The sequence below is a fragment of the Nicotiana sylvestris genome, chromosome 8, assembly GCF_000393655.2.
Source record: "Nicotiana sylvestris chromosome 8, ASM39365v2, whole genome shotgun sequence".
NCBI lineage: Eukaryota > Viridiplantae > Streptophyta > Magnoliopsida > Solanales > Solanaceae > Nicotiana > Nicotiana sylvestris.
Genome location: NC_091064.1, coordinates 88,467,465 through 88,487,338, shown reverse-complemented (window position 1 = coordinate 88,487,338; position 19,874 = coordinate 88,467,465). Strand labels below are relative to the sequence as shown.

General features: G+C 41.1%; 2 protein-coding genes across 2 annotated transcripts; both read right to left on the bottom strand.

The window, feature by feature from the left end:
- Window positions 1-3,406: 3,406 nt before the first annotated feature.
- Window positions 3,407-3,916, bottom strand: LOC138875355 (uncharacterized). The gene has a single exon (XM_070154180.1). The coding sequence runs from the start codon at window positions 3,914-3,916 to the stop codon at window positions 3,407-3,409; it is 510 nt and encodes a 169-aa protein (XP_070010281.1).
- A 612-nt stretch (window positions 3,917-4,528) lies between these two features.
- Window positions 4,529-7,184, bottom strand: LOC138875354 (uncharacterized). Its single transcript, XM_070154179.1, has 4 exons — window positions 7,032-7,184; window positions 6,184-6,957; window positions 5,928-6,092; window positions 4,529-5,014 (listed from the first exon to the last, which is right to left on the bottom strand). Exons 1-4 carry the CDS (start codon window positions 7,182-7,184, stop codon window positions 4,529-4,531), a joined length of 1,578 nt encoding a protein of 525 aa, XP_070010280.1.
- Window positions 7,185-19,874: the final 12,690 nt, after the last annotated feature.

Sequence of the window (19,874 nt, the reverse complement as noted above, 5' to 3'; positions counted from 1 at the left end):
TTGGAAAAGCAGATTAGGGAGTGGAGACCCTATGCCTAAAATAAAATCAACTAGGGAGTGAAGACCCTATGTTGGAAAAGCAGACTAGGGAGTGGAGACCCTATGCCTAAATTAAAATCAACTAGGGAGTGAAGACCCTATGTTGGAAAAATGACTAGGGAGTGGAGACCCTATGTCTAAAATAACTTCAATTAGGGAGTGGGGACCCTATGTTTGAAAAGCGACTAGGGAGTGGAGACTCTATGTCTAAAAATAGATCAACTAGGAAGTGGAGACCCTATGTTGGAAAAACGACTAGGGAGTGGAGACCCTATGTCTAAAATAACTTCAACTAGGAAGTAAAGACCCTATGTTGGAAAAGCATACTAGGGAGTGGAGACCCTATGCCTAAAATAAAATCAACCAGGGAGTAGAGACCATATGTTGGAAAAGCAGACTAGGGAGTGGAGGTCCTATGCCTAAAAATAAAATCAACTAGGGAGTGAAGTCCCTATGTTGGAAAAAAGACTAGGGAGTGAAGACTTTATGTCTGAAATAACTTCAACTAGGGAGTGGAGACCATATGTTGGAAAAGCGACTAGGGAGTGGAGACCCTATGTCTAAAAATAAATCAACTAGGGAGTGGAGACCCTATGTTGAAAAAAAATGTAGCTAGAGATTGGGGACCCTAGGCTACCATGATTTTGAATTTTCTTCTCTCTCTCTCTCTCTCTCTCTCTCTCTCTCTATCTATCTATTACTTCACTTTTTATTTTTATTTAAGAAAATGAATGAAGAGTTTAAAAGGACATCCCTTTTTCAGGTCAACTTTTGTTGCAGAACCGTTTCGGTTTCCGTGTGCCTTGCTTTTATTGCACCTTCTCCTTGCAAGGGTTGTTTTGGACTGCACCTGTTTTTCAAATCAAAGAACAATTCATCAGTTTGAAACGGTGGTTGGTTTTGTGGCCTTGATTGTTTTGATCACTTAATCTCAGCCCAACTCTTTCAATGAAAATCTCTGTTGCTTGCCGGCTTTCTGAAGATCGATCTCTCTTCTAAACCTAGGGATCTTGACTTTCCCAAATTTTCACATGATGGTTAGCCTGGGTGGGGCTTTGGCCTTTTCATCTTATTTTGCCTTTATGAGAATTTGACTTTGGATTTTTTTTCTTTTCAATAATTTTGAATTTGGAGCATCGGCCATCAAGGCCATTCGAGATCGACTTGATGCACCTGCTGAGGCTGGGTGCTTTTCCTTGAATTTGGCTTTTGTTAAGTAGAGACCTGTAAAACCAATCTTGCTATCTTTTCTTTATATTAGTTTCGGAGAAGGATTAGACCGAAAGGGACTCAAAGAAGAGTAAACAAAGGACAGGATAATGAATTTAACAAGAAGTGTCCCTTTCGGGGGAAAGAAAGAAGGACTTATCTGGAGTGCATGCAGACTTCAATAGACATGACATGCTTCTTGGACTGGATACCCGATCTGCGCAACCATCCAATCTCTCATAAACCCATCATAACTTGTATCTTAAACCGAGAGACCTTGCCAGGACTCTATCAGTGCCAATGGATTGTAGGGAATTCCTTCTTTTCGATAAATGGCGCCCTTTGCGGGTTTTAACCAATTGACCTCTCTCATTTCTCTTCTTACCGTCGCCTTATAGTGCTCTTTGCGAGTTTTCACTAACAAGACTCTCATTTTGAGTTTCTCTGCTCACTATCGCCTTACGGTGCCCGTGTGGGTTTTTACCAACAAGACTCTCTCATTTTATTTCTCTCATTTTAATTGCATCGGATCCAAGTAGCTGCGTTCTCCGATAATTGAACATTCTCACCGATTGATCGGCAGGACTTGAATAGGGGTTTGGGGTAAAAAGAATTTGGATTGAATTACAACTTTGGAACCATTCAGGCGGGATCATCGCCGAACTATTATAACATCTGCCCCAATTTCACTTTTGGGGGAATTTGCATTTTTGTTTTGGTGTGACCGAACCCCAGAGAGAGGCTGCCTACGTATCCTTTCGTAATCAAGTCGAACGTAGTTCAGGGAAACTTTGTTTTTGTTTTTGTTTTTTTTACAAACGTTTTATGGTTCCAAAGAGGGTAATCAAAGAATGTTAACCAGCTCAAAAGGTCAGCAAAGGATTGGAGTGTTTGGGGTAGCGAGAATGAAAGCCTTGGGCATCCCAATTGGACAATATTGGTACCACAAAAGGGTTAAACATAATACCTTTTGACCGCGTCTGCATTTACAGCTGTTTCAGTATCATTTCCTTCAATGTCTCCCAAGTACAATGCCCCTTTCGGCAACAATTTTCTTATGATGTATGGACCTTTCCAGTTTGGAGAGAACTTTCCTTTTGCTTCCTTGTGATGAGGGAGAATACGTCTCAAAACGAGTTACCCCACTTCAAAGTTCCCAGGCCTCACTTTCTTGTTGTAGGCACGGGCCATTCTTTGTTGATACAACTGCCCGTGGCAAAGTGCGGCCATCCGCTTTTCGTCAATCAAGGTTAACTGTTTTAGACGGGTCTTGACCCACTCACTATCCTCAATTTCAGCCTCAATGATGATTCAGAGAAATGGAATTTCAACCTTTGCGGGTATTACGACTTTAGTGCCATAAACCAATAGATAGGGTATTGCTCCGACTGATGTGCGCACAGTGTGCGATATCCCAACAATGCAAACAACAACTTTTCATGCCATTGTCTCGAACTTTGAATCATCTTTCAAAGAATCTTGTTGATATTCTTGTTTGCTGCTTCAACAACACTATTAGCTTTGGGGTAATAAGGGGTAGAATTCCGATGCGTGATCTTAAATTGTTCACATATCTCTCTCATCAAGTGACTATTCAAGTTTGCAGCATTGTCCGTAATAGTAGTTGTAGGGATACCAAAACGGCAGATGATGTTGGAGTGCACGAAGTCTACCACTACTTTTTTAGTGACGGCTTTGAGAGTGACTGCTTCAACCCATTTTGTGAAGTAGTCAATGGCAACCAATATGAATCTATGCCCATTTGAAGCTTTTGGCTTGATTGGCCCAATGACATCCATACCCCAGGCAACGAATGGCCAAGGTGCTGACATAGGATGCAATTCTGAAGGTGGTGTATGAATCAGGTCACCGTGCACCTAACACTGATGACATTTTCGGACAAAGCTGAAGCAATCCTTTTTTATAGTCATCCAGCAATAACCTGTTCGAAGGATTTTCTTTGCCAGGACGTATCCATTCATATGGGGTCCACACACTTCTGCATGTACTTCATGCATGATCTTCCGGCCTCTTGGGAATCCACACATCTTAAAAGATTGAGATATGGAGTCCTTTTGTACAAGACCTCTCCTCTCAAGAAGAAACCGCTGGCAAGCCTTCTAATAGTTCTCTTTTGGTCTCCATTAGCTTGCTCGGGTTATTCCTTTGTTTTCAGAAATCTTTTGATATCATGATACCATGGCTGAACATTTGGTTCCGCCTCAACCATATTGCAATAACCATGCCTTTCTCGAATTTGGATTTCCAACGGGTAAATGTGGACACTACTTGGATATGGCAACATCGAGGCCAAAGTAGCGAGTGCATCAGATAACTCATTGTGAAACCGAGGAATGTACCTGAACTGGACTGACTTGAACCGCTTGCTAAGATCTTCCACATGTTGCCTGTATGGAATAAGCTTGACATCCCGAGTTTCCCATTCACCCTGAGCTTGTCCGATAATCAAGTCCGAATCTCCCATGATTAACAATTCTTCCACATCTTGGTCGATTGCCATGTTCATACCCATAATGCAGGCTTCGTACTCCGCAGTATTGTTGGTGCAGAAAAATCGAAGCCGGCCTGGATAGTGCTGACCAGTAGGTGAGATCAAGATTGGCCCAATCCTGACACCTTTTGCATTCACAGCTCCATCGAAGAACATTTTCCAAGAATTGGTGTCTTCTGAGGTTACCTCAACTAAATTTACTTCCTTATCCGGAAAGTAAGTACTCAAAGGCTGATATTCATCATCAACAGGATTTTCAGCTAGGTGATGCGCTAAAGCTTGGGCTTTCATTGCCGTGCGGGTGACATAGACTATGTCAAACTCGGTGAGCAGGATTTTCCATTTCGCTAACCTCCCCGTGGGCATCGGCTTTTGGAATATGTACTTCAAAGGATCCAACTTGGTGATGAGATAGATGGTGTAGGACAACAGGTAATGCCTTAGCTTCTGAGCGACCCAAGTTAGGGCACAACAAGTCCTTTCCAACAAAGTGTATTTGGCTTCATAACTAGTGAACTTCTTGCTCAAATAGTATATTGCCTGCTCCTTCTTCCCGGTCACATCATGTTGCCCGAGGACACATCTGAAGGAATTCTCCAAGACTGTCAAATACAAAAACAAAGGCCTCCCAGGTTCGGGTGGGACCAAGACTGGCGGATTCGGCAAATATTCTTTGATTTTGTCGAAGGCTTCTTGACACTCATCTATCCATTTAATCGCCACATCTTTCTTTAACATCTTAAATATGGGCTCACATGTGGATGTCAACTAAGCAATGAACCGGCTTATGTAATTCAACCTTCCCAACATGCTCATAACCTCTTTCTTGGTTCTTAGAGGAGGCAAATCCTGAATAGACTTTATCTTTGTTGGATCTAGCTCGATGCCCCTCCGACTGACTATGAATCCTAAGAGTTTCCCATAGGGAACTCCAAATGCACATTTGGCTGGATTTAACTTCAAGCTGTACTTACGCAGATGCTCAAAGAACTTTCTCAGATCCCGAACATGGTCATCTTGCATTCTTGATTTAATGATTACATCGTCCACATACACCTCGATTTCTTGGTGCATCTTGTCGTGAAAGATGGAAGTCATAGCTTTAATGTAAGTTGCCCCAGCGTTGTTCAAACCAAAAGGCATGAACCTATAACAATAGGTTCCCCAGGGTGTGGTGAAGGCTGTCTTTTCCGCATCCTCTTCATCCATCAAGACTTGATGGTACCCAGCATAACAATCCACGAAAGACTGTATCTTATGTTTGGCACAATTGTCAACAAGGATGTGGATGTTTGGCAAAGGTAAGTTGTCTTTAGGACTTGCTTTGTTCAGATACCGATAGTCAACACACACTCGGGTTTTCCCATCTTTCTTTGGCACTGGAACCACATTAGCCAACCACGTGGTGTATCAGACTACTTGGATCACCCCCGCCTTTAACTATTTGGTGACCTCTTCTTTGATCTTGTCACTGATGTCAGTTTTGAACTTCCTCTATTTTTGCTGGATAGGGGGATGATCGGGGTAAGTTGACAATTTGTGGACCACTAAATCGACACTTAATCTTGACAATCATCGTAGCACCAAGCAAACACATCTTTGAATTCAAACAAAAGTTGGATCAATGCATCCCTAGTTCTTTCATCCGTGTGAATGCTTATCATGCTTTCTTGGACCTCTTCTGAGCTACCCAAATTAACCGGATCGGTTTCATTTAAGTTTGGCTTGGGTTTATTCTCGAATTATTCCAGTTCTCGGTTTATTTCCCTAAAAGCCTCATCTTCATCATATTACAGTTCTTGATTCATTATTTCACAGTTAGACAATGTGCTATGATCTGGGCATGAAGTCCGCAAGCATGTCATATTATTTAAGTCCGCATTATTAGAACTAAAAGGAAGAAATAAGAAAAGTAACAAAAAATCAGAAAGAATAAAGAAAGAGATTCATAGATGATGAAATATTGATTTCATTTCATTGAATTTGAAGAGAAGGGTTTACATTGGAATTTTAGAGACAATAAACTAAAAGAAACATTCGAGTTACACCCTGGAATAACTCGGAATGCAGAAAAGGTGGCAAGATTGGACTCCCAGGATTCCTGCCTTACTGGGAACGGAGTAGCCTTCCAATTTTGTAGCTTGGCATCGGGCCCCATAAACTGCACCTCAATAGTGCTCGAGCCTTCACCCAACTGGACTATATGAGCTTCATATAACATTTTCCTCATGGCTTCACATATGTCCTCAATTTCATCAGCCGTGAAGGCCTCATCTTCTTCTTCTTCCGCGTACTTTAGCTTGACGAATGTTTTGGAGAGATGAGGGACCGGCTGAGGTAGAACCCAACCATCATTCTTACATTCTTTAGCCCATTTCACGTCAGCTTTTGTTGCTTGGAAACCGACACAAAAAATTTCTTACTGCGGCCAAAGTGATAGGTTCTGTGATACCTTGCAAAGATACCTCGAGCCCCTTCCCGGGCTTATACTCGTGCTTGATCATTTTAGTAGAAAACATAATTGACACATTTGACAGAAAGGGTTGAGGACACGGGCTTCCTTCCTCACATTGATCTGCGAACACAACCTCAAAAGCTTGATAGACTATGTGCTCGCTACCTTCCCTAGCTTCGAGACATGGGACTAACGAGTCCCGGTAAATTGATTGCTCGTCTTCTCCATGAACCACAATTTCCTGATCTTCGTGTTCAAACTTCACCATTTGGTGGAGGGTAGAAGGTACAACCCCTGCAGCATGGATCCAAGGCCTTCCTAAGAGAAAATTATAGGAGGTATCCATGTCCAAGACCTGAAACGTCACTTCGAAATCCACAAGACTGATAGTTAAGATCAAATCAATCTCCCCTATTGTGTCTCTCTTGATGCCATCGAAAGCATGCACACAAACATTGTTAGGCCTGATTCTCTCAGTCCCAATGTCCATTCTTTGCAAAGTTGAGAGAGGGCATATGTCGACCCCTGATCCGCCATCCACCATGACTCTTTTCACATAGTACCCTTCATACTTAACTGTCAGATGAAGAGCTTTGTTGTGGGCGGCCCCTTCCGGGGGCAAGTCATTCCTGCTGAATGAAATCTGATTGACTTCAAAGAATTGTTCTGCCATCCTTTCTAGTTGCTCAAAAGTGGTTTCAATCGGAACATATGCTTCATTTAGGGTCTTTATCAACACTTTCTGATGCTCAGTCAAGCTTATCAGTAGAGACAAAAGGAGACCTGAGAAGGAGACTTTCGGAGTTGGTCAATTACCTTATAATCCGCAGTTTTCATTTTTCGGAAGAACTCCTCTTCTTCTTCGGTGCTAACTCGACTTTTGAGTAGGAAGCGCTTCTGCTTGGTGTTGTTCATTTCTTCTAGATTGAGGTACTTCCCTGATGGGTTGGTTTCATTTACTTCGCCCATGATTTTTTCCCCTTGTACATCACAATTGCTCTGTTGTAGTTCTAGGGGACTGCAGTGGGGTCTTTCATGGGCCTTTGTGGTGCACGACTAATGATCACAGGCTCGTTCAGCCTGGGTGGAATTACTGGTCCCCGCACCACATAAGCCCCTTTGGGCACATACATCTTAGGTCCCTTGTTCAGCTCGAACCTTTTAGGAGGACTCAACGCCAATTTTTCTTTCCTGTGAGCCCGGGGAACATAAAGAATGGTGTCTTTAGGGGGTTCTGCCCCTATTTTGGTTTCCATAGTCTTTTCTTCTCTTCGAGGAGCGGATTTACTCTTCTTCTCCCCCTTGTCTTGCTTTGCAGCAGCCTTTGACTTCCTTTCAACATCGGTGATGACAATGATGGCTTTTAGAGCTGGGTCAAACTCTTTATCTTCACAAATCATCCCAATAACTGGCCCGTTGTTGTGAGCCGGCAATGGGTTGTTGGTCACATTGGGGATCTCTTCATCTTTCAGCGCTACCCTCTTCTGCTCTATTAAGTTTTCGATTGCCCTTTTGAGAGTCCAACATTATTCAGTGTCATTCCCTTCTGCTCTTAAATGGTAAGCACATCGAGTACCGTGTCGGTAGGAAGGCGACTCTGGGTTTTGCCTGGTTTAGGGTACGGGTTGCAACAAACCCATTCGAACTAGTTTAGGAAAAAGGCTAGAGTATGATTCACCAATAAGCGTGAAGTTTGTTCTTCTGGGTGGCTCCCGGGCACATGCATTGTATAATTATTTTGTGGGGGACGGGGATTATATAGAGCTTGGTGAGGAGGGTTATTTCTAGGAAGTGGAGCTCGGTTTTGGTTAAACTGTTGTTATGGCCGAGCATATGGCTGGGCATTCATCACCGCGTAAGGATGAGGAGCCATAACATAAGCCACATCCTGGTAAGGATAGTAATGCTACGAGGGGTTTGGCGGGAAGTAACCTCGGGGTTGACGGGGGTTCCTCAGACTTGAAGCTGCCATCACCACTTCTTCTTTCTTCTTTTTGTTTGCTACACCTCCTGAACCACTTTGGATTGCTTGGGACATAGATCTTATAACAGACAGGCTTAATATGTGGCCTGTCTTCAAACCATTTTCGACCATCTCCCCAATTTTGATAGCCTCAACAAATGACTTTCTCATTGCAGACATCATGTTCTGAAAGTAGTCAGCCTCTTGGGCTTGTAGAAAAACACTGACCATCTTGGTCTCATCCATCGGGGGCTTCACCCTGACCGCTTGTTCGCGCCACTTAACAGCATATTCTCGAAAACTTTCTGAAGACTTATTTTTGAGATTAGACAGGGAATTTCTTTCTGGAGCTATGCCTATGTTGTACTGGAACTGCCTGATGAAATCTCGAGCCAAATCATCCCATATGTGCCAACAAGACATGTCTTGATCCATGTACCACTCGGATGCAATGCCAACTAGACTCTCTCCAAAATAAGCCATTAGGAGTTCTTCTTTTTCACCTGCCCCTCTTAATTGATTGCAATACCTCTTGAGGTGGGCTATGGGGTCCCCGTGCCCGTCATACTTTTCGAACTTGGGGGTCTTGAAATTGATGGGCAAATGCACATGCAGGAACATACATAAATTAGTGTAAGTTACGCTCTTTTGGCCACTTAAACCTTGTAAATTCTTAAGGCTTTGTTCCATGCTTCTCATTTTTCGAGTGATTTCCTCTTTCTCGGGATTTTTTGTAGCTCTCTCTTGCCCCGCGGTAAATTCATATAGGGGTTGTTGAGGGTAAGAATTGGTGGTGAAATGGGCAGTGTCTGGTGGAAAAGATGGTACTTGGAAGGTAAATGATGATGGATCAAAGCTTGGCCTAAGCAAAGTTGGCTGTGCCGTAGCCGAAGTTGGCGGTGCAGTAAATATGTTTGAAGCCACTCCCGAAATCAATGCCTAGGGGCGAACCTCAGAAGGCGTTCCAGTGAAATGGGTTGAGATGATGGGATATCCAAATGGGGTGTTCATGTAACTTATTGGGATGTTGGAAGTTCCACTTACTCTGGGAAGTAGCTCGGGGAAACCAGGTATGACACTCGACGACTCTCTACCATTGGACCAGGCGTCCCACATTTCCAACACGCGGAGGCGCAGTGCCCTATTCTTTTCAGTAGCTGCCGATTCTGATGTTGGGATAGCTGATAACGGGCTACCATCTGGGACGGAAATTGTTGGTAGATGACTATCCGACGACATTTCAACACTTCCCTTGGATCTTGTAAAGTAAGGGTGTGAAGCCAGGTTACCACAAACCAACCACCTCAAAAACAGAACCTATACTCAACAGATGACATAACAAAATGATTAGTTCGAGTCAATTAACACATATGGGATCACACATTGGAGGGTGTGATGCACCTATACAGTTAAATGTATTTCTACATGTTTTGCAACGATTGCATGTCTTATCCCGGCTTTTGTTTATCTCCCCGATCTTCTCGCTTGCTCTCTTTTGCACTCTTATTTTCTCTCTTGTTCTCATTCTCTTTTTCTTGTTTTCTCTCTTTTCTTTTTTACTTTTTCTTTTTGGTTTTCTCTTTTCGTCATTTTCTCTTTTATTTGAGTTATTTAAAACCATGACCGGATTCGATGGGGATTGCTTACGTATCACGACGCCGCATGAATCAGATCATCAAGTAGTTCAAGGAATAAATGCGAAATAAATTATTTTTTTTTGGGTTTTTTTTCAAATTTTTACTAAAACAAGACTTCTAATTTTTCTCTATTACAAAGACTCGATCCTACATACTTGAGAATTGAAAACTAAAACAGATTCAAAACATACTCTAGGAATGAAAGTACAGACTCGAAAAGTGAAAACAATCAGGTGTACATCAATGCCTCCAATCCTGCCCTAGGAACACCAACTGGTCTTGCCGCGGGCCTACGCGCCATGTCATCCTGGAGGCGATAGTGATCATCCATTATCTGGCGAACAAAGATCATTACTGTGGTGAAGAACATGGACCTGGTCATGTCCTCGCACTCGTTGCACTTCATCATAATGTAGTCGGCGATTCTTCTAACCCTTTCCCTGATGATGCCCTTTTTTTGCAACAACTGCCCAATCTGCTGAGATCTAGCCTCCAAAACCTGGGTGCCGTATGATTATGTTCTTGCAAATGCTGTAGGTCTCCCTCTAGCTATGCCATCAAAGCGTAGCAATGTTCTCTCTCGGCTTGTTTAGTCATTTCACCCTCAAGGCTATTAAGCACCTTTTTTCCAGCCCATGACCCTTCTGTCATATCTTTCCTTCAACTGCTGAACGAAAGTTGCCCGTTCTTCTGCATTTTTGGCCAACTTTGTTCGTACTTTTACTAGATCAGACTCAGTCTTTTGCAAATCATCCTCACAGTCACATACTTTTTGCGTAAGGTTGTAGATGAGCCTTTCATCTTTTCTGCTTCTACTCGGGTTCTCGGTTGCTATTCTCAGTTTTCGAACTTGGGCCCGGAGAGCTTCATTTTCTTGGGCCAACCTTCTTCTTTCACCTTCAGCTTCTTGTGCCTGTAGATCATTATTGAATACGATGTTCCTTAATTCTTCTTGCAAAGCGTGAATGGTGGCTTAATATTTTTTCTCCTTCTCTCCCCAGGCCAACCTTTTCTGAATTTTATCATCAAAAGCTTGAACATAAGGTCTTTTGGAGGGCCTTTCAGGTCAGGCTCGGGCTCTGGCTCATCATTCGCACAAAACCTTCTTTCAAACCACGCAGCATAATTTGGATCCACTTCCCCTCTCGCAAGATCCAGTACCTGGGTGTCACCTTTCAGATATCGGCAACCATTCCAATCCCTTTGGACTAAAGCCTCAGGTAGTGTTACTTCTGGGTGTAGCTCAATGACTTGGGGTACTCAAATCTACATCTTTGGGTACCACTTGATACCTTCCCAGTTGCCTTAGAACTCTTTGCGGTGTGTATGGTTGGATACTTCTCAGGCCCATCATCATCAAGTAGCCTTTTGAAGCTGTCATGTATATGACTTCCGTTACTGGAAGCCATCCTTTGGTCCATTAAATTTGAATTGCTTTCAGAGTTCTTAAATGGGATACCCAGGCCTCAAACCCTTCTGGAGTTTTGTAGTCTTCCACCCTTTCCTCATAATTCTTGATGAAGTTTTTCCCGTCCGAACCATAACTTATGAACTTGGGGTGATGGCGGAGATGTTCGATCAACCACATTTGGAGAAGAATGTTGCAACCCTCAAAGAATTGAGCCCCGAATTTACACAAGGTTAATGCTCGATAAATGTCTGCCAGTACTAACAGAGCAAGTGTGATATCTTTCTTAGTAGTGAGGATTTGTGCAATTCTGGCCATGCGAGTATCTATTGTTCCTTTTGCATTCAGAATGACCATGATTCCCAGAAACGCCACAATGAAAGCTAACTGACAATGAATTTGCCAAGTGCTTTTATCTTGTTTGTTGTTTAACCCCTTTTCATGCGTTTCAAACCCAGCTGAGTGCACGAACCTGAAGTACAAGAAGTAGAAAGAACAAAATCCATTGCTTACATGGGCCTTCTTAATTTGCTTACTTATGTTCAAAAGATCAAAGAACTTGTGCATAGAGGGAGCCCTCGGGAATATAAATTGCTGTTTCCTCAAGTCCTGGCCAAAGTCAATGTATCCGGCCATTTCCTCCAGAGTAGGGGTGAGCTCAAAATCCGAGAAACATATTGCGAATAGGATCCCAAAAGGTTACCAAGGCTTTGATTAAATTCTCCCAGGGTTCGATGCTCATGATGTCTATAAGGAACCCAACTGCTTTTTTACCCAATCCTGTCCATCTTTATCTAAATCATTCCACCACATGCGAAGCTGCAGCTGAGCCTGTTCTATGACCAATTGTGAGGGGTTATGGACAACATTCATTTGTGACGGGTTCTGGACAGTATTCATTTGTGACGGGTTCTAGACAGTATTCATTTGTACCTGTGGAGGGTTAAGGTTAGGGTTGACTCTTGTGGACTCTTTTTGCAAAACAAGTTTTCAATTTCTAAAAGAAAATCAACGGACAAAGACCTCGTTTATGCTACTTTAGCCAACGTGGTTGTTTTTGCAAACGTGGCCCCTTCACAATTCCAAACAAAATTTTGAGGCCGGAGGAAAGTATTTTATGGAAAAAGACACCTTACTGACAGACTTGCCCGTTCTTCATGAAAATAGCCTTTCGACAATTAAAAGATAATCTAAGGCTATTCTAGTAAGAACGACTTAAAATACAATCGAAGCTGGGTCGGCTTATTCTTTTGACCAAAGCCCTAAGCTACACTTTACTTGATTATTTTTTTGTAAAAAAATGAGGCCGAACCTTATATGGGTTGCCTACGTATCCCACATCCGGTGAGAATCAGACTTGCGTAGTTCAGTCAATTTTGACACAATTGAAAAAAATGTGATATTTGACTCACTCTTTTTTTTGAAATACATTTTCCTTTTTTTCTTCTTTTTGGTAGAGTTTCGAGATATTTTCAAATACCGGGATTTTTGGAACCGGGTAAATTCTCTATCCTACCTCACTCTTTGTTTTTCTCTTGATTTTCTTTTCCTAGCCGGTCAACATGCAAGCCGAAACAAATAAATATTTATATAGCACGTAGGATGCATCAGGATGGTCTTTATTTTGGGTACACCTGTCCTAGACGGACCCAACCCCTGTGTTGAGTCCCCAAGGTCAAATGCACGTGATACAAATAATCGTTCCTACTAGGGATCCAACATGAAGTTATGTTATTCTAAGTTTAAACGTGGGGTTTTGTTCTAAACCTGGCTTACCCGAGCGGACAAACTCGAGTCGAGGAGGGGGAAACATATCGGGAGCACGAAAGTCTGCCCGGCCTTGTTGCTTGCCCATCCCCGTTCTATTTGGTATAACTCTAACAGAAAAGCGGGCCACATGAACGTGAGTACCGTTTTTCAGAAGACTCAGAAGGGAGGTGAAAGAAGACATTTTAATACAGTTCAAGTAATATCAAAGCGGTAAATGACAATTAGCATATTAAGTCCACAAAATACAGTAATATCGATAATAAAGCCAAATAAGAAATCACATTAATAAGCTCGAATTCTTGAACCTTGAACCGGAAGTTCTAGGTTAGTATCCCCAGCAGAGTCGCCAGAGTTGTCACACCTCCTTTTTTTACTACCCCGAGGGCATATAATGGAGTTTTTCCAATTAAAGTGACATTAATCGAAATGGGATTATCTTATTTAATTTTTCAGAGTCGCCACTTGGAATAATTTAATTGGTGTCCTAAGTCACCGGTTTATTTTAAATCCCAAATTGAGGAAGTTTTTTTAAGCCTGCGAACCAGAAATTCTAGATAAGGAATTCTGTTAACCCGTGAGAAAGTGTTAGGCATTCCCGGGTTCTGTGTTCTAGAACGGTCTCTTAGTGATTTATACTTGGCTTAAATTGTTTAAACTACTCATTTTTAGGACCTATGTGTACTTATCTTTTCCCGCTTTTAATCACTTGATTTATTCGTAATTAAAGAATTGCGTTACGCATACATATACTCTTTTCTTTTGGCGTGTCAAAAATTATGTCACGTGAACGTATCCACAATTAATAACGCTTTGTTTATTTTATTAAGAAAAGTTTGGTTGATGTTGCGCGAACGCATCCCTCGAGTTACTTTTTAGAATTAAATTCGCAATTATGTTACGCGAACGTATACATAATTACAATACTAGTCTAAATCAAGCCTAAAGCAAACTACGAAGATTCATTTTTTAATTACAATATTTGTGAGGGCCATGGATGATTTAATTTATAGATGGCACGCCTCAAACCTTTTTTTACAAACATTAGCTCTTGATCTAATTTTATGAGGGCCATGAATTATAGGTTTTGTTTGGTATGACACACCTCAATTTATTGCTTTGAGAAATACATTTAACTAAAGAGAGCCTAAATAGGTTCAGATTTTAAATCGAATCAGAGTTAATCTAAATCCCCCAATTATGGGCCTGTTTTGGTTGATATACTGGGTATTTATTTATTTAAAGGAAATCTGGGCCAGCAGTAGGCCCAATTATTTGAAAGTCTTGTAAAGGAGAACAAGGGAAAAGCTGGGCTCAACGTCAAGACTAGCAATGAGGACGAAAAGATCACCAGAATTTCAAAAAGGGCCAAGGACTAGGCCCCAAGATCGGATCTTTTAGTATTACGGACGAAATATTTCCATTATGCAAATCCTGAAATTACACCACTAACAATCAGATTTTGAAATTATTATATTGCTACTAATATGAATTTGAACTATGAAACTATTTAACCACTGCATACACGTTAAAATTGTGAAAGACATATACGTACTGAGTATTGAAAATTAATCACTGAAATGATCTAGGGTAAAAAGGCTCAAGGACTGATTCAATAGTTTGGGCCTATGGACTAGGCCCAACTCGCCTGAGATCAGTCTGTCCTTTGGGCTATAAATTCAACCCTCTTTTCATCAAATAAACAACCTTTGGTTCTGCTGAGTGGACTAAAAGCCCAGCACCATTACCATTTTGTAAACATGACAAAAATACGATAATTAAGCTCCTAATGTATTAACACTATTGCCTGATTTATTACAGTTTTCCCAAAACAGAATAAACAACTTCCAAAATCAATACTCTATGTTAAGAGTTATTACATAACCTAACTATATTAAAGGCTAAACTGTTACAAATTTCCTGACTGATGAAGAAATCCTGCCTCTTTTTGGACATGATTTGTCCATTAGGGCCTGGTATTCTCTTGTTAAGGCAACCTGATTCTCTCCTTCTAACTTTGAACCTGCTGATTTGGCCAACTAGTGACCAAATCTGCAGGCAACAACCCATAAACAAGCAGACATAGAAAGAAAACAAACAGTTTGAGTAAAGAGGAAATCATTAGATGGAAGAAAAAGGAAAAAAAAGGATAACCCAACACACTTCATCATTAATATTGATAATCTAAAGTTTAGCTATGAAATAAACTACTTTTACAAGATGAACCAGAAAAAAGGCATTCATGTATTGACTACACTATATGCTGAATCATTTCAGAACCTTTAAACACACATAAACAGAACCATCCAAGTACATACCAAGGCAAACTAAATTCTATCATAAAATGTCACTTATAACTCCAATTTTTATTCATTTAGCTAATCATTACATAAAGAACGAGAGCTGGGATTAAATACTGTAACGACCCGACCGGTTATTTTGAGCTTTTTCACTTGATCACCAGTTCTTGGGCATGACTTTCCCCGTGTAATGTATTATTACTGATGTAAATCGTTGGTTTTGGTTTTCAGGAAAATCGGAATGAATTTGAAAGAACAGTCTCAGATGAAAGCTTTGAATTTGAAAGGTTTGACCAAGAGTTGACTTATTTGTATATGAGCTCAGAATGGAATTTTTATGATTTGGTTAGCTTCGTTGGGTGATTTATGACTTAAGAGCGTGATCGGAATTGGTTTTGGAGGTCCGGAGTAGAACTAGGCTTGAATTGGCGAAGTTGAGATTTTGGCGATTTCCGGTTGGTAGGTGAGATTTTGATTCGGGAGTCGGAATGGAATTCCGAGAGTTTCAATAGCTTTGTTATGTCATTTGGGATGTGTGTGAAAAATTTCAGGTCATTCAGACGTGGTTTGGTTGGGTTTTTGATCGAAAACATATTTCGAAAGTTTTTAGAAAACTTAGGCTTGAATTCGATGAGTTTCGGGTAATTTGATGTTGTTTGAGGTGTTTTGATGATTGGAACAAGTTCGAATGATGTTATGGGTTATGTTGGTGGGTTTGGTTGAGGTCCCGAGGGCCTCGGGTGTGTTTTGGGAGGTTAAACGTATCAATTTCATGTTTTGAGAACTTTAGAAATTGCAGGTTTTAGTTGCAGGCATGTTGGCCTTCGCGTTCGCGAAGGGGATCTCGCATTCGCGAAGGGCCGGGGTTCATAAGCATCGCGTTCAAAGGGTCCATTCCATGTTCGTGAAGGTTTGTGAGAGGACTGCATCGCGTTCGTGAGGGTGTATACGCGATCGTGTAGGAGGAATTAGATCTGATGGTCAGTTAGTCATCGTGTTCGCGATAGAGCAAACACGTTCGCGAAGGTCAAGGCTATGGAAGCACTGCGTTCGCGACTGGCATGTCGCGTTCACGTAGGGTAAAGTTGGTCAACGCAATTTTTGTGCTGCACATTCGCGGGTGGTTGACCGCGTTCATGAAGAAGGTAAGTCAGGCCTGGGCAGAATGTTTTTAAGCCGTCTTGTCTGCGATTTTGGGTCTATTTTCACCCATGGCTTCTCGTTTTTGGAGATTTTTGAAGGAAATTAAAGAGGGGTTCAAGAGGAATCGACTTGAGGTTAGAATCTTGGTCTTAAAACTCGATTATATTGTGAAATCCACCTAGAAATTCATGGAAAATTAAGCCTAAAATTGAAGAACTAGGGCTTGAGAAATTGAACTTTTGATTTGGGATTTGAAGGACCATTTAGGGTCAGATTTGAGAACCTTTGACATGTATGAACACGTGAGGAGATAAAGAATCTAATGATGTGAAAATGTCTGAGTTTCGAGAAATGGGCCCAGGGCTCAGGTTTTGGTAATTTCGGGATTTGTGCCCGATATTGATTGTTTTCGCTTGGGCTTTATTTCCCTAGCATATTGTGATGTATTCGTTCTGATTTTGGATAGATTTGACGCACGTAGAGGCCGATTTGAGGGGCAAAGGCGTCGCGAGCTAGGGATATCGCCATTTCGAGGTGAGTAATGATTGTAAATGATGCTCTGAGGGTTTGAAACCCCGGATTGCTCATCATAGTGCTATATTGAGGTGAGACACGCACTTGATGATGAGCGTGGGGTCGTTTACTATTGGGGATTGTGACTTGGTCCGTCCCGATTGATGATTTTACCGCGTATTTTATTGAAACTTATTTGATCATCATGATTTGGGTTGATTGCCATATTTGGGCTTCATGGCAACTATTTGAACCCTCCAGGGATTTTATCACTATTTCCTCACTGTATTGATTTATACTCAGTCCTGTTGTTTCCTACTATTTTATAACTCAGCCACTCTTACTTAGTTTTGAGACTTAAATGATATTTCTAAATGATGTTTTGGGATGAGAATTACTGTTTTACTAATGCCCGAGGGGCTTGTGATGATTTTCAGACTGAGTGAGGCCGAGGTCCATATATGAGGATATGCTGAGTGATATGAGGCCGAGGACTTGAGATATTTTTATACGCCACGAGGTGGCTTGAGTGATTTGAGGCCGAGTGCCGAGAGATGATGTCACGAGGTGGCTTGATATAGCGCTTGGGCCGTAAGGGGCCCCTCCGGAGTCTGCACACCCACAGTGAGTGCGGGTACCCATTGTGATCTGAGCCCCGAGGGGCTGATATTGTTCTGAGAGTGAGCCCGAGGGGCTGATAGTGTTCTGAGAGTGAGCCCGAGGGGCTGGTACTGTTCTGAGAGATTGCCCGAGGGGCGAACCTTTATGTGTTCATCTTTCACATTTACTTGTCATTTTACCTGTTATACTGTGGTATTTGTGCCCGAGGGGCGGATGTTCTGTTCTTATCGGCACTAATTATTTTGCATTCATTTGCGTAACTATTGAAAAAGTCATTTGCAAAAGAGGTTTTAAACTGAGCTAAGATGTTTCTAAAGATTTCATAGCTTCATTGTTTTTCTCAAAGGTTTTACACCGCTTCTATACAACATGTTGGTTTGCTTTACGTGATTTCTTACTACTCAGTTGTTATTTACCTTTATTACTCACAGAGTTGGAGTATTCACTTTACTCCCTGCAGCTCGTGTGCAGATGTAGGTATTTATTTACCCGGTAGCGGGTGTTGAGCTGATCGAAGGCTGAGTTATCGGAGTTTAGCAAGGTGGTTGCCAGCGTTCACAACACCGCTCTTCTCCCTTCTCTTTCATTAGTCCTGTTTTGTTCATTCAGACCTTGTAGTTGTATTTATACTCTAATAGATGCTCGTGACTTGTGACACCCCGATTTGGGCTGTATCGGGATGGTTTCTACTGTTGTTATCGTTATTTCTGCAAATTATGGTTATTATATCATGTTTTAGAACTACTTATGGTATTTAACTATTTAAAAGAGGTGGTTTGTTTTGGTCTGGCTGACCTTGTCTTCACGAGAGGCACCATCACGACCGAGTTCGGGGTTAGGGTCATGACAAATACCTATAAGCAGCAACCAAGAACTACCAAGTATAATATGAAAAGAAGCTGGCTAAACTTCAGAAGAACAAGAAACAATAATAATAAACCAGCACAACAATAACAAATCAGATAGATCCCAGAATTTTAGACCAAATCCAAACAACTTTTCAAACCAGAATCCCAGCTAAAACACCCAAGAAAATCCTCTATTTCAAACCATGTTTCCAGCTTGTGACAACCAAAAGTAAGAAGTTTTGAAGTTTTTCTAAGATTTCTGAAATCTTGTCTTTTTCAGGAAAAAAAGAAGAGAGAACTTTTTGTAGTAAAATGATGCTAGAATCTGCTTTTCAGAACTTTTAGGCAGAGAATCAAGCTGAATGTCTATGTGTGAGTGAGAGACTGTTTCCCTTTTATAGAATTCACAAAAAGGCATCAAAAAAGCATAATCTAACCTAATTTTTCTGAAAATCAGAATAGTACAATATCTTTTACAGCTGTCTATCCTTTTTCCTTATCCAATATCAGCATTTTAGGCTAAGGACATGGACAACTGTGAAAAGTCTAGAAGGTTCTGGTATTAGCCTATGTGAAAGTCCATTTTTAACCCTTTAATTACTGCCTATTTCAACTTTGTCCTAAGTTCTTTTAATTCAATTAAGTCTCTACAGGTTTTCAATGATTTGCAATTTACAAGATTCAGGGTCCAAAATCAAAAGGTGTAATTAAAACACTGATATTTTCCTAATTAGTAAGAGCTGATCTAATTAGCCCTAAACATTGAATTTAAACCAATAACATCTGAACAAAAACCAAACCAAGATTGGAAGAAAGTTGTGATGAACCCTAGAAGTCCGACTACTTAACTTATATATCAAAACAAGTCAATTAATTACATTTGGAAAATTGATTGAATCCAATCTAAATATTGCAACTACAACAGAGAAGAACAAATATGAAAAATGGAAACAAAAACACAACAGTCATTATAACAACCTAAAAATTAGCCTAAATCCTATGCAAATTGAAATGAAATCCTAGCATGCTTTGATTAGTCTAATTATCAATGGGTAAACAACAATTAACAGTTTTAAAAAAAGAAAAAGAAAAACCCTAGAATTACACGATTAATACTGAACCAAAACATGACGAAGGAAAATAAAAAACCTAAGTAGAGAAAGAATGACATAACATAAAGAGGAATTACCTAACCTAAACGTGAGACATGAACTGGGCTTGTTGAAATCTGGCCGGGGTTTGGAACTGACTCTGGCAAGCTTGAAAATAAATCAAACCCACATGAATCAATTGCTCTCATCAAAAGCAGTTGACTCATGTAGGTTTGAGCCATTAATTCTTCCGGAATCAACTCAGTAGAGGTTTTTTAGGTTTTCAAACTTTCGATATGAAATTGCTCGATTTTGAGGGGCTTTTTGGGCAAACCAGTAGGGTATTAAGGGTGAGGGGAGTGAGGGGA